Below are 14620 nucleotides of genomic sequence, written 5' to 3' on the forward strand. Positions count from 1 at the left end.
TGACAGTATCAGAACGTATCTGTAAATTGTGTGGTACTGAGGTTGAGGATAAAATTCATTTTCTTCTTCAGTGCCATAAACTTTCAAATATTCGTCTTAACTTTTTAAATGAACTAAACAACGGTTTTAAAAATTTTAGTAGGTTAGATATTAAATCACAATTTATTTGGCTTATGTTTTCTGAAGATATTTTCATACTGCAGAAACTTGGAGAATTATTGGAAAACTTATCCTCTCACAGGAAAGTTTCCTTAAATGATAAATAGTTGTAGTAATTTGTTTGTTTGTTTGTTTGTTTATTTGATCATATTTTATTCGCTCAAAGCAAAAAGGATCTTTGATCAGACACAAGTAAAACATACTTATGAAGTTAAAATACAATATATGATAATATATAACAATACAAATTGAATATGAGCATGCATTATATAATATAATCAACATAAATATTACTATAATATACTGAAAAGAGAAAAGGGGATAAAGAAAGAACGACATGGATTAGGATGATGATGATAAAATATCATGATGAGTTGCGTTTTACCTATATTGTTAATATACCACAAGGAATCTTTTTTATCTCTTTAAAAATTAAATTAAATGTGAATGTATGGTATGGAGATCATCACTACTTAATAAAATACAAAATAGTAGCAGAGTAACATCAGAAGCAAATTTTGTACAAAACATCAAGGCAAACTCTTACTTTCACACTTGAGAACATTTATAAAATTATAACAACTATCATTAGTACTTATTAGCCCAAAACGATAGATAATTACCGATGGACACATCAATCGGCTATCCAGCTTCAATAGCATGCACTTATCTATATAGTATTCATAAGATATAATGAACTGCTTATGATACATGACAATGAAGATACTTGTATTAAATATCATGTTATTATGGCCGTGTCTTCCACATGCTACAATACATACGACCAAATTTGCAACGAAATTGACACCCTAAGGAAAAAGAAGATAGTGTCAGTAAAAAGCAGCATTGCGCAAGGAAGTTTGCGACTCAACTCTATATTTGAGTTCACAGGTTGGAATTTACCAATGACAATGATCGTCCCGTACAAGGTGATCTTATAAAGTTCGCTTGACCGATTATGTCGTACGACCTTTCGCTAAGATTTGCGACAGTAAGGTGTCAGCTATGTTCAGTTTTATCTGTGGCATTCTTATTTGTATCTGTGGCAATACCATCTTATGCTATTATTTAAGAAAATAATCATATAATACCTTAATATTACACGTGATATATTAAGGTATGTATGTTGTATGTATGTTGTTGTTTTTGAAGTGTGTATATATTAGTCTTTATATATCTAGCACATTAGTATGTTCCCTTACAAATGAAAATGTATACATACATTTAGTATAGTCATCGCGTCTGTTTGTCCTGTCGTTTTTCGTCCATATGTTTGTCCTGTCTTTTTTTCGTTCATCTATTTGTCATTCCGTCCACCCAGCTCGTCCATATATTTGTCCTGTCGTATTTTCGTTCATCTATTTGTCATTCCGTCCATCCAGCTGTGGGAAACCCTTGTCCAATATTTTAGAGTTAAAAAGTTGTCTTTAAATACATTTTATATATATTTTCAAAAACTATTATTGACCTTATGACAGGTTAGCCAGTGCCAGAGAAATCATATATAATTTTTAAAGGGATATCCATTAAGCTTTTTGTATATAAAATCAGGCCGTTAGTTTTCTAGTTTGAATTGTTTAACATTTGTCATTTTAGCTGACTATGCGGTATGGGTTTTGCTCATTGTTGAAGGTCGTACGGTGACCTGTAGTTAATAACTTCTATGTCATTTGGTCTCTGGTGGAGAGCTGTCTCATTGGCAATCATACCACATCTTATTTTTATATTTTCTGTATATTGTGACTTTAATGAAAGAACTTATAACAATTTTGTTATACTCTCAAACTAAATGTTGAGAAGCATATAGTTCTTGCGTATTCATGAAGAAAGATAACTCGAGTATGCCATTGTTGATTTTAACAAAAAGTAAACTCGAGTATGCCATATTGTTGATTATACTAAAAATTAAAGTCGAGTATGCCATTGTTGGTTATATTAAAAAGTAAATTCGACTATGCCATTGTTGATTATATTAAAAAGTTGGTTATATTACTAGATATGTTTCTGCTTTATTCAACAATTGTGTTCTCATTTTACAACTCATAAAACAGTTTCCTGAACAGTTAGTTTCTGATTTTCCAATATTTTGTCAAATAAAAACTGTTTTTTCCAATTCTTTTATCAAAGTTAGGCTATGATTTGAAAAGAAAATAATTAAAAGTTAAAGTCTTATTATACAATAATTATAAAACATTATATTCTTTACTCCTTAATGTCATTTTTTTTTACCATAAAATCAAAAACTTCTTACCAGATTAATAAGTCTTTATCTTTCTTTTTCATTACATTTTTTAACATCCATTTTCAAATCTTGGAGAAGTTTAATATTTATATCTTTGTTTCCCACATACCCCATTGTCGGAAATTGTTACTGTTTAACCTTGATTGAAATAGTAAAAGAATTTACACTATATATATCTTTATTCTGATAAACCTTCGTCAATACAATGGTATACAGAAGTTACATATAATAAATTATAGCACAGTTATAAATTAAAATACATTTTGTAAAACATAATATGTACACTAATTACAAATCTAAATTGAATTTAGCCAGGAGAACACACACATGAATTAATATGCCTTATAAATGTACATAGCTTTTTTAAATGTGATTGTTTTGTCATATTCATAACTTCCTTAAATTTAATTATATTTGGATAATTAATATACTTTTGTCTTTCTATTGCCATAAATTTACACTTCATTACATTATGAAATTCATCTCCAAGATCTTTTAAGTCACATTGTTCGCATATTCTTTTATCTCTCTGATTTTTTTTCCGTCTACCACTTTCTATCGGTAATCTGTGGTTAATAAGTCTAAATTGACATAGCGTGTAAATATCACGGGGTTTCAAAACATCTAAATACTTTTCGAATCCAAAGAGTTCCTTGAAAAGGCGGTAATTTAATGTTTTCGAGTTCGTTTGAATATCTGAGTACCAATGCATGTTTGTTTAAATTGATCTTGGAGAGATGTTCTAACAGCAGTCTTTAACCAAATTTCATTAATACAAGTTTGAAATAACCATACGTAAGGTAAACCAGTTTCATTAAGAATAGATTCTATACATTTCATCCAATAAAATTTAACATTAGTTCCATGAGATAAACTAAACATTGATTTGTATGTTATTGCTGATAATTTACTGGGTTTGCTAAAAATCAACTTTGTCCAGTATGAAATCATTCGAACTTTGATATCTAAACTAATAGGATAATTCTCCATATATAACACAATTCGGGGTGGATGATTTTAGATGGAGAAGGTTCTGTATTAGGGGTCGACCGCGACGAAGGGAGGGAAATTTGGACTTTCACTGGAAAATGAGGGTTATACTGGACAGGGATAGTATTTAAGCCTTGCAACAGGCCACCTACGGACCCCTTAAATAATTGTTGCAAGGACTCTACACGTGTAGGTAGCGTGGCTGCATATTTAAACATCCTGCACCGACAAACGGACGCCCCTCATTACCATGTGTAAAACTGTTGAGTAGGAGATATCCATGCAGGTGATATATTTTTATACCCCAGTCAACCCCTGAGGTTCCAAATAGGAATTGAATATGAACATTATAAGAATGAAAAAAGATAAAAAATAACCTTTCTGAGATCACTCCATGTTATATTAAAAGCCAAGTTTTAAAAACTTAAGACTAAAATACTTGAACAATGAATGAAAATTGTCTATTCGGAGCCACTGTTGAATTTTACTAATACAATATTTATGGTAATAGAATATATGTATCTTGTTAACGGAAGTTCCTAACTGAAGGTAAACACATGATCACCAGTATTAACTAAGAAAGATCATTTGTTTTCATCCTGATTATGCATAATGATACAATGTATATCGGTCACTAAACGTTAAGCAAACATTAATTCAACAAAAAATATTTATTTTTATTTGTGTATTTGACTCAAACGTTTTTACAGTGAATCGTTTACTTAAATGTTTTAATTCGAAAAAAGTTTGCTATAAGTATGACATATTGTTTATACACATTAGCAGAAGTCCATTACTAGGATATGGATTTCTGACATTAGTGAATAACGATTACTATTCTGAGAAACTATATGCATAAAAAAGGAGATATTATATGATAGCCAATGAGATAACTACCCACCAGAGTCCAAATGTCAACTATATGTCACGATTCGATTAAAAAATGTGCAAAAAACATACCGTATAGTACGCAATAAAAGGCATGACATGACAGATTGTATAAAAATTCAAACGAGAAAACCAACCAATTTATGAGGAAACAATTAATATAAAAAAAATATGGCAAACAGCAACAAACGACAACCACTGAATTATTAGCTGAAATGGTACCTGCATATATATAAATGTAGCGCAAATACACATGTCTGCGAGCGCTCAGCCCTCTTGTAACATGGAACAGTGGTAACAGCACAACGAAAGAACAAATATATGTTCAGATTATACCTGAAAATATTTTTTGAATTATTCCCCTTGCTCCATAAAAATCGTCGTATAAATGGAGATTAGATATTTTTAAAGAATACCTTGAAGATTTGTACATTTGTTATTCCTTTATCAGGAAATAAATAACAAACTCCAGGAAAGGAAAATAACTTACTCACATTTATTTAAATTTTTTGGGCGTATAGTTAGTTTCTATATCCACGTGTATCACTTATATTACATTTTTTATGTTAAAAGATTAAAATCACTCTTTTTAATTAGTACGCAGTACTTACGAACTACTTTGATTGATTGATTGATTGCACACATGTTTATGACGAATAAATTAACAATAAATGCAATGGGTAGGTTCTGTAATATGGGTCGACCGCGATGAAGGGAGGGAAATTTGGACTTCCACTGGAAAATGAGGGTTATACTGGACAGGGATAGTATTTAAGCTTTGCAACAGGCCACCTACGGACCCCTTAAATAATTGTTGCAAGGACTCTACACGTGTAGGTAGCATGGCACTCTCTCAACACGAGGCATCGGATTTGACGTCTCCATTCTGATCGAACGTGGTTGCGTATTTATGTATACCGCACAACCAAACGGACGCTCCACTTTGGCAAGGGTTTTACTGCCGGTTCGAATAAGGCCAAGAGTGACCAAATTTCTATTTCCCAGTCACCCTTGGAGTTAACACTTTGATTTTTTTCATAATGTAAATCGATTTTGAAATATTCAAATAAAAAAAAAATACAGTCAGTTGGAATTCTAACACCATGCCACGACCTGTTTTCCATGTATTGTATGTTCCAAGTTTTAAATCCAATAAGCCATTGATAATAAAGACGTTATGAAAGTACGTTTTAATAACAAAAAAAGTATTTTCAAAAGCGTTGTTCATTGCAACACGAGTTATGCAGAAGTTCTAAAGTCGTCATAAGCTGAAAATAAAATTCGACAAAATTGAAAAACTCTTGTCATGTAATTCATACTTGAAAAAAAATCTTTTACAAATTAATCTAACCCAAAGATTTGAAATATGTCGTATCAAACTGTAATAATTAATCCGGTGATGAGCACGTAAACTAATTTCCAAGTTCTGTGTAATTTAAAATCATTAGAAAAAAATAATGTAAATCATCTATTTACATGTATAAGAATGATGGTTTGCTGGTAGAAACAGTCTTTCTGTTGGCTTCTCTTGTTTCACTGCTTGTTTCACTGCTTGTTTCATGCTTTCAAGAGAATCGATCTCAAACTGGTGTTACGTCGTAGGTCGCATGTATACTAGGTTGGTTTCCTTCGTAAAATATTCAGTATGCCTTCGGAATATGCAAAGTATTGTCAAACTTGTCAATTAACGGCGATGTACTAGTCTACATGTATGCGTGTTTCATTCTTGAGAATATTTGAAACTAGATAAAAAGAGGCGGAAGATATCAAAGGGAAAATCAGAACATACGAGTCGAAACTTGTCGAAGAGAGACCGACAAAATTATGGAGAAAAAAAACGACGAAAAGACAAACAGCAGTTTACAACACACAAGCTTATGCCAGTTAACGCTGGTAATATGTTATCTTGACATGATATAATAAAAAATTGCTTATTTTTGTTTTAAGGTGTGTCTATATTCGTGTTCTTGTAAAGAGTTGTGTTATTATGTGTTCTTTAACCAGTGAGTATTTCAAAATTGACAAAAAAAAAAAACAATATCAAGTCTTCAAATCGCCAAAGTTAGCCTTTATTGTCAGTGCAAATAAAAATTAAGGGAGACGTGAATATCAAAATGTATAGAAAGATACGCACTTACAACAATACAATAAAAAGCACTCTAAGCAATAGCTTGATATAAATATATTTCACAACACATCTACATAGAAAAATACCATACAATATCACGCACTATAGTGCTAGGATTTTATAAAAGTCAGCTTACAAATGAAGTATCTGATAAAAAGTACAAATCAAGCACATTCAATGTGGGGTTAGTTGTAAGTACATTGCATGTCGGTTATTTTATTTTTGGAGGAATCGGGTATTGGTGGTTTGTGTGGTCTGTTCAGTACTTTTGTGATTTCTGTTATCTTTTTTATGTATTATTCCGGTTTTAATATACTCCGTTGTAAGTCTAAATGTTCCATAGAGCAACGTTATAAATTTGCGCAGATTAATAACATGTTGTTGTATATGTGTTTTTGGAATATGTTATGAAAAAGTAACCAAAAAAAAAAAAAAAAAAAAAAAAAAAAAAACGCACGAAAATACAACTCGAGGTTGATACATGGTATTAGACATATACAGAATGAGGACACAACAAGTCTTTCTGTTAATCTTTCTGCGTCTAGAAAACATGTTGATTTTGATAGAGGACAAAGAGCTTACATCAGCACCTAAATTCAATAAAAGAACAAAATGACGACAATACTTGGCGAGGTTCGTGATATTTGACAAGCACACAATAACATATGGTGTTAAAAATGTTGCTTGATCACTGAACCCTGCCGTTCTTTTATTCTGATCAGCTAAATAGGCTAAATAACAGTGGAACATGGGAGAACGTACATAAAAACAATTCAGGTTGAAAAACTACAAACAAATTTGACATATGACGGTATTGGTTATTCTGTCTAGAATGGTTTGGTTTTTATGCTCACAAATATTTTATTTTTGACTATCTGTTGTCTCGAGGGAATGTGATAAATGTCATTACAGAAAGACGTATCGTGCGTAATGAAATCGCTTTTATTGTCTCGCCGGCGACGAAAGTCGCAGAATGCGCGATTTGGGCCTAGGGATAACAATCTGGCGTCGGCGAAAGTGTTTTGTTATAAGCTTTATATTACATATGGTGTAGCATTCTACTTTTTTATTAGTTATCACGATCACGTGATGCAAAGGATAGACTCTATATGTTTATGTTTCTATTTATATATATATTGACGGTCAATATTAAAAATCTTGCAAAATGCTATGTTTCTATTTATATATATATATTGACGGTCAATATCTTGCAATATACAATGTAAAATACACAGCAAGAACATTGAAGTCCATTTCAATAATACACTATTTACTGGACATATGTAATATATAAATTAAAGACTTTCAATCAGTCAATACGTTATATATGGACCTGTTAGATTATATTGAACCTCGGACTTCGTCCTTAATATGATAATCTTGATATCAAAATCTGCGTTAAATTTCCTGTTGTTATTTGCTTTCCCTTATGTTCTTTTAAAGTTTCTTTCTTCCAGGAGGATGGGGATATCATTTTGAGGATATTAAGTGTTTATCCCTTCGTCGACCAGCCATCGAAGTTTCGCCGACCGCGATTGTCGCAAAAAATAAGGGAAAAAAAACCTGCCTATTTCTAAAATGGATCACGACTTGTTACTTGTTCGTGTGATTCTAATAATATAGAGAACGATCGAAAAAGAAAATTTTTTTTTTTCAAATAATACAGCTCTATATATAGCACATGATTGCCACCCAAAGAATCGAGTCTATTATCTGAAATCATTGACCAAGAACTGTTCATGTCGACACTAGGGATAGGTCTAATGATTCGTAGGACAGAGCTTGTAACAGTGCAAGGCAGATCATTTGGTTTAAGTATATATTTTTGAAATACAGCCAGTGTAAGCTTAATGTTGTCAGAATTCTATCACAAACGGCCAATACCAACACAAGATCTCCAAAAATCACACGGATCTGTCTTAAAAGAGACACACATATGTGCAACTGTGTAAGTTAAGTACATGTAAAAATTACAACGGAAGCGCTCATAAATATAAATATAAAGCAAGAACAAAAAATTGCAAGTTATCGATGAGAGCTGAAAAAAAATTGTAATGTTCCTTTAATTCTACATCAATAGGCCACATAACGATTATCATAGAGTGTTAAAATATCAGGAAGGCTATTGTGTTGATGGTACCGAGATGATAATCAATCAAGTGTAACTGTACAAATGGGGACATTTACTTAGAGGCATGCATTGTTAATTTTCAACCTAAACGATATCGCATCCTACTATAGTATCTGAACATGTTTAGGTTTCTTTTGTTTTCCTGTTTTATTTTCTTTAAATTTTGTTTTAAAACAGCTACGTTTATCGTTCTTTTCTCTATCTGAGTTATAGCGAAAAGCAATTTCATTGAATCATACGTCATTTTTTGTTTTTGTTTTGTATGATTGTTTTTCATAGAATATTGAGTTGAATAACAAGGATTCCCATGTAATTAGTTTAATTATTGATATTTTTTTTCTACTGGGTCATATTTAAATGTCTCTATGCAAACAATTTAAACCAGAAAATAAACGGAATTCGATAACGTATAATACATTGCTCTTATCTCTACTTGATCAAAACAATTTACAGTAATAATTAAAAACGAGTGGTTCTGTTAAAATGTTTTTAAAATGGACGCGCCTGAATTATCATTAGATGAGAATCTTACTTTAAAAATAAAATTTATTACGAATATATTTTAAATTGTCCTCGTTCCACTCACAAATTATTCTTTTTAAGACCATTTTTGGTTATATGGTTTTCTCTGCAGGTGGTATGCATTTTTGCTTTTTTAAATCATTGGCCCTTTCAGATCTGTTATTGAAGGAAGTTATTAATCAAAGTCGTAGCACGCAGCAGTTTGATTTACAATGAGAACACAACAATGATGGGAAACTTTTATTTCCAAGCAAATACGTCATGATTAGTCCAGCAAGTTGTGTCTGTTATGCCAGTATACACTGAGTTTGTTGTAATGTCTTAATGTATATAACTAGTGTCAGAGCACACGGAATCATTCTAGTTAAAAATGTAACTGTGTTGTCTTGCAACGGCATCATTTTTAATGTTGTATGTTTGACTGTGTTTTAAGGGCCCATTTTGTATTTTTTAAGGTTAGTTTTCTATTATACTCACATACTGTTATTCCAGTTCTTGCTTGTTGGAATATATATATATAATTACAATAATTATTATTGTGATAAAGTACCTATAAATAGTTGACATTTACATATTATTTTGCTGTGTACAAATGATCCGAATATAAACGACAATATAGACCTAAAAATCTTGTAATTCATATAAAAATATATTTTATATAACCCGGTGTCATGATTTATACAATAAACTTAACATTATTGTACAATTCACGTTACATTGATAGTGAAATGTACCTTATGAAAAGAGGGATCAAATTCGGGTTTAACATTTCTATTATCCTATACGATATAAAATAAATAATATGTCAAATGTTTTGATTTCATTTTCCTTGTTCGTTGAATATTGACTTTACGTTTTAAAACGCCATAATATAGTATAAAAAAATGTATGAAAAGACGAAAGAAGAAGTCATGTGATTTAAATACACCGAACTACTTTGTTACCCATGACAATTATGTACACTAAGATGGCGGATGTTTGATATGACATGGGTCAAGTCCGTTAGGTGTAATATTATACCGGTCTTATATGTTTGATTTAATAACTTAGGGTATTAAATTAGTGACTTAATGTACTATTGTGAAAAATAAATAAGGATAATGTGTTTTAATTGACCAACTACTGAAGGACATTTTGGATAAGAACAGCTATGGCAAGCAGTATGGCAGTGCCCCGTTCTTCGAGATCCATAGGGTCGGGGAGGGGAAAAAATATCCCCCTCATTACCCATCCTATGGCTAATCTAGGGAACATGACAGATTTAACTATACGTGGTACATCAAGTCTTGGTTTACATAGACAGAAAACTGATGTATCGTCCAACAGAACAAAACAAGATCTTGGTACCAATGTGAGAAGGTCGAACACTGCTGTAAATAACGAGAGAGATGCAGAGGTTATTCTCGATGGAAGAAAGAGCTGTCCTGATAGAATACTACAATGGCCACCAGGTAAGAATTACGTTATCATACAAATTGTTCATATTTAGCAAATTTTTCATTATTGTGTAGCTATATTAGCATAGATTACATAAAAAGTCTTCAGGATGAAACTTTGGTTCCCATACAACAAAAATTATATCTGCACAAATCTTGTATTAAAGAATTATTTATTTCCCATACAAGACGAACAATAAAGTGTCATGTCAGCAATACTTTACATCCGTAAAAAGCACATAAAGCTTGTTAAAATTCGTTTAAAGAAAAGAATTATATCAACAAAGAATGTCTCTTTATTCATTATTGCTTAATATCGTCTAATATAATATCGTATGAATAGTCAATGATTATCATGCAGGTAGACTCCAATGTTTTGGTGGTGAGCCATAAAGCTACCACAACGTGAATATTATTACTGTAGAACAATAATATAAGATTATATAAATGTTTTGTTACGTTTATTGCCTTTAAAATTTAATGTTTACATTTAAATGTCATTATCATAAGGACATGTAAATGCTTTCTAATTTCGCGGTATGTTAGCGGACAGAGAAATTTTAATATAATTAAACAATAAATTATATGATAGTAGGAGATGAAATATGAAGACATTTTTTTTTGTAAACGAAGGTCTACACGTATGTTCTTAGCCAGTTTTGTAAGGCTTTCAGGTGTTTTAATTTTTCAAATCCTTGAAATAGTTTTAACAACTTTCTTGTGTACCGTTTTCCATTTATCTATACATACATTTGATATTTATATTAAAATGCTTGTATTTTCTATTTAATTATCACATAATCTGACAATATTACCGAGAGTTGTGTGGTAAGCTATATCGGTTATATTTAAACATCGACCCGTTCCAACTTATACACGGAATACCTAACTTGTAAAATCTTTAAAATAAACATTTAATGGTTGAACTTATTACTAAGTTTCATGTTTAAAGGTGTCTTACATTATTTGTCAAGAATTTTAATAATCATATCTTGTTTTAGGGATATATCAGATGAGACCCATTTTTCATAGATCAGTGCTCGTAATTAGTAAACATTTAGTGTTGACTGTAATAAACATAATAACAATTTATGCAAGCTGCTAAATGTGTAATTAAAGTTCCAGATATTTGTTAAATAGCTTATCACATATTCATTCCTTTTTTGACGCGGCTTTGATCATTTCTCTTGCATTTCTTTAAAAGTGTAGTACCAAGTAAAGGCTAGTTTTGGCCTAAAATTCGAAGTACATCTGATGAAAGATTTTTGACATATTTTAGACACTTAAGTGTCTACTTCAGTCGATTCAATTGGTTTATGTTACAGATTTGAACTGATTTGGTCATTTCAGATGCTCAAATTCAACCTTAAATATGAAAAATCTATCAAATATGCCATAAAACGTCACTTTTCATGTGGTTTTTGTCTACAATAGAAGTGGCCGCATTCGTGTTCAGTCTCAACCTTTATATATGTTATGTATTATCATCAAATACAACATATATTTAAATATCAAGACTGAACACAAATGCGGCCACTTCCATTTTAGACGAAAACCGTCTTAAAATTAGCACAAATGCTACAATTAGGAAGATTTCAGTAATTTTGCATGAATTTATGATGCTATTACATATTGCGTGTGCATTATATTGTCAAAACAGTATTTTTTTAATGGAACAAAAGTATTCTAATTTCCAATAAAGAGCTAAAAGTTTACATTTCAACAAATTTGTAAAAATGCTATATTTTGGGGCCAAAAAGGGGTCTTATCGGGTCTAATCCTTTGATTTCAAATGTAGTTCTTTTCGATAATTGTTTCCAATATATTTAACATTACAATAAAGAATTGTAATTATTAACATGGTCGTCAGTTTAGTTTACGATTGTTTGATGGTTATAATTGTTATCTGATCATTTTTTTCCAGTTTTTGCCCTCATGATTAGTTATAGACTGTCACAGCTAAGCATTTAATATCAAGATATAAAAGCAACTGTTCGTACCCCTTAGATACAGTATACTCTGTTGAAGGATACGTCACGTTATCTAGGATTATCTAGTTTTATCTTGGCCAATATATTGATGAGCTATTGATTAAACTTCACAAACATTCAGTGAATACTTTATTTCAGTGTTTCTGTTATTTGGTTACCTCGATTTTTTGCGTAGTAAACAGCACATGTTTGACAAGTTAATTCCCCTGTTAAAGCTTACGTTTTCCTGTAAGCAAATACTCCACATGTTGTATTGTATAACACTTATATTATCTAGTAAATGAGAAGAACTAAAGCTTTGTTTGGTCAATGTCTAATGTTTAAAAAATGCAATGATTGATACAAAAAGTAAAAACCATTTATCTTTATCAGAAATAAATGATCCTAGCTAAATGTGTATTTATCACGTATTTATTATCTGTAAATTTTCTTTTCTTCATACAAATCTAGCAGCTTTGTTTTGCTTTTGAAGAATTTTTTATATATTATGTTCCTTTTTCCCTCCAACTGATCAAGTGTGCGATTTTGTGCCACCATATTCCTACCGGAAGTCCACTATGCCAACTGGCTTTCTTCCAAAAATAGAGGAAGCAGAGGAACAAAAATATAGTCATAGGAAAAACACAGAAGTTGACATTGGAATAGTTGAATACACTGTCAAAGGAAAGAAGAAAGATCGCCTTCAATTACCTCCCATTGAAAAAATAGTGGAATTAGTTAAAGAACAAAGAGGTTTTCTGAGTGGTCTGATTAATCTAACTGAGTTGCAGAGGCAAGCTTAACCAGACACCTTCTAAATATTATGGGCAACCCCTTTATAACTTGTCTTGTCTATAACTTACAACTGCTTTGTTTTCACAGTAAAGTTATTGGTGTATCGCGGTTTACCTTTAAAGCTATGGCGGTATAGACTTTTTCGTCTTAGTAAGTTTGGTGGAGCGTGGCATATTATTGCTGTGATTAGGTTAAAATAAATGTTCAACAGCACAGGAAACGGAAACAAGTTAATGCCACTATCAACCATAGCACTGTGTGATAAAAAAAAGATTCGTTGTCTGATTTTACCATATATTTTGTTTGGCTTGAATATATTGTGGCTTTTATTGAGCTGGAATTCGTACAAGTACAATGTACGTCCCTGTTAATACTGAAGTCAAACTAAGAATTAGCAATACGATGTATGGTGCTATTTTCTACCACAGAAATCAGCTTTTAAAGCCATGTTAATGTTCAGTTTAAAATATTTGAAGCATTTGTCCGTAGAAAACAATTACACTATTTAATACAGAAAAGAGAAAAATTTGCAATAGTACAACATAGTATATGTGTTTCCCCATTGATTAAGCTTAATTCTTAGGTCATGATTTTCAGTGCTACAGTATGGTTGATGTTGCTTTCACATATAACGTTATATACGGGTTCGTGTGTTGGTGTGTTTGATGTTTGATTTTTTGTCTGTTTATATGTTGGTGAAGGGATTTCTTATAAAACAGCTGTAGATTTCATTTAAATGTTCAATTCGATCAATGAATTTAAAGCAATACAGACTAGTCGTAATAAATTTCATTTCAATTTGTAATATTCAATAAAGTATTACATTTTTACATTACATTTAATCTATATTTGTTGAGATATCTAAATCGAATTACTTATGGCCTAACATGAGGCTATCCAAATTGCACATGTTTTTACAGTTTTTTCACCTTCGTTTATTCTTGAAACAAACAAGAGTTTCAATACTGTGTTTATTTTGTAGATATATCTTTACTAACTATATAGTTCCACAAATTTAATTTTGAATCCAAACTGATATATATAGTTAAATAGGTTTGAACCGACCTTTATCAAACGATTCAAGATTTTTTAACGAAGAGTACATAAATTACACAAATGCTTTACTGAACATCCGTAAAAATCGAACAGCTGATGTTTTGTTTTATTTTACTACTTTTTTTTAGATCATTTGACAGGTTAAGCATTTTGTAAGAAATGGATGCCCGACACATATTTAATTGCTAATTTAAAAACAAGTCAACTTTTTGTGGACGTCGCACTCTGCGTTTCGGTATTTCTTTTTTTACACTGGAGACTTCATCTGTCGATATATAATGTGACTGTTTTGTGTATCTATAA

General features: G+C 31.1%; 1 protein-coding gene across 19 annotated transcripts in view; it reads left to right on the forward strand.

Moving 5' to 3' along the window:
- Positions 1 to 9931: 9931 nt before the first annotated feature.
- The window catches only part of LOC127725466 (EF-hand calcium-binding domain-containing protein 6-like), an 83516-nt gene continuing 78827 nt past the window's right edge, over positions 9932 to 14620 (forward strand). For 3 of the 19 annotated variants that reach the window (XM_052232448.1, XM_052232453.1, XM_052232454.1), the window contains exons 1-2: positions 9935 to 10511; positions 13004 to 13219. In XM_052232448.1, coding sequence (XP_052088408.1) covers positions 10211 to 10511; positions 13004 to 13219 — 517 coding nt within the window. In that variant the 5' untranslated portion in view covers positions 9935 to 10210. Of the gene's footprint in view, positions 10512 to 13003; positions 13220 to 13348; positions 13412 to 14620 lie in introns of all 19 variants that reach the window. The other 16 variants (XM_052232446.1, XM_052232442.1, XM_052232452.1 and 13 more) reach the window with 12 other exon arrangements.

This window comes from Mytilus californianus, unplaced genomic scaffold, assembly GCF_021869535.1.
Source record: "Mytilus californianus isolate M0D057914Y unplaced genomic scaffold, xbMytCali1.0.p SCAF_15, whole genome shotgun sequence".
NCBI classification, from domain to species: domain Eukaryota; kingdom Metazoa; phylum Mollusca; class Bivalvia; order Mytilida; family Mytilidae; genus Mytilus; species Mytilus californianus.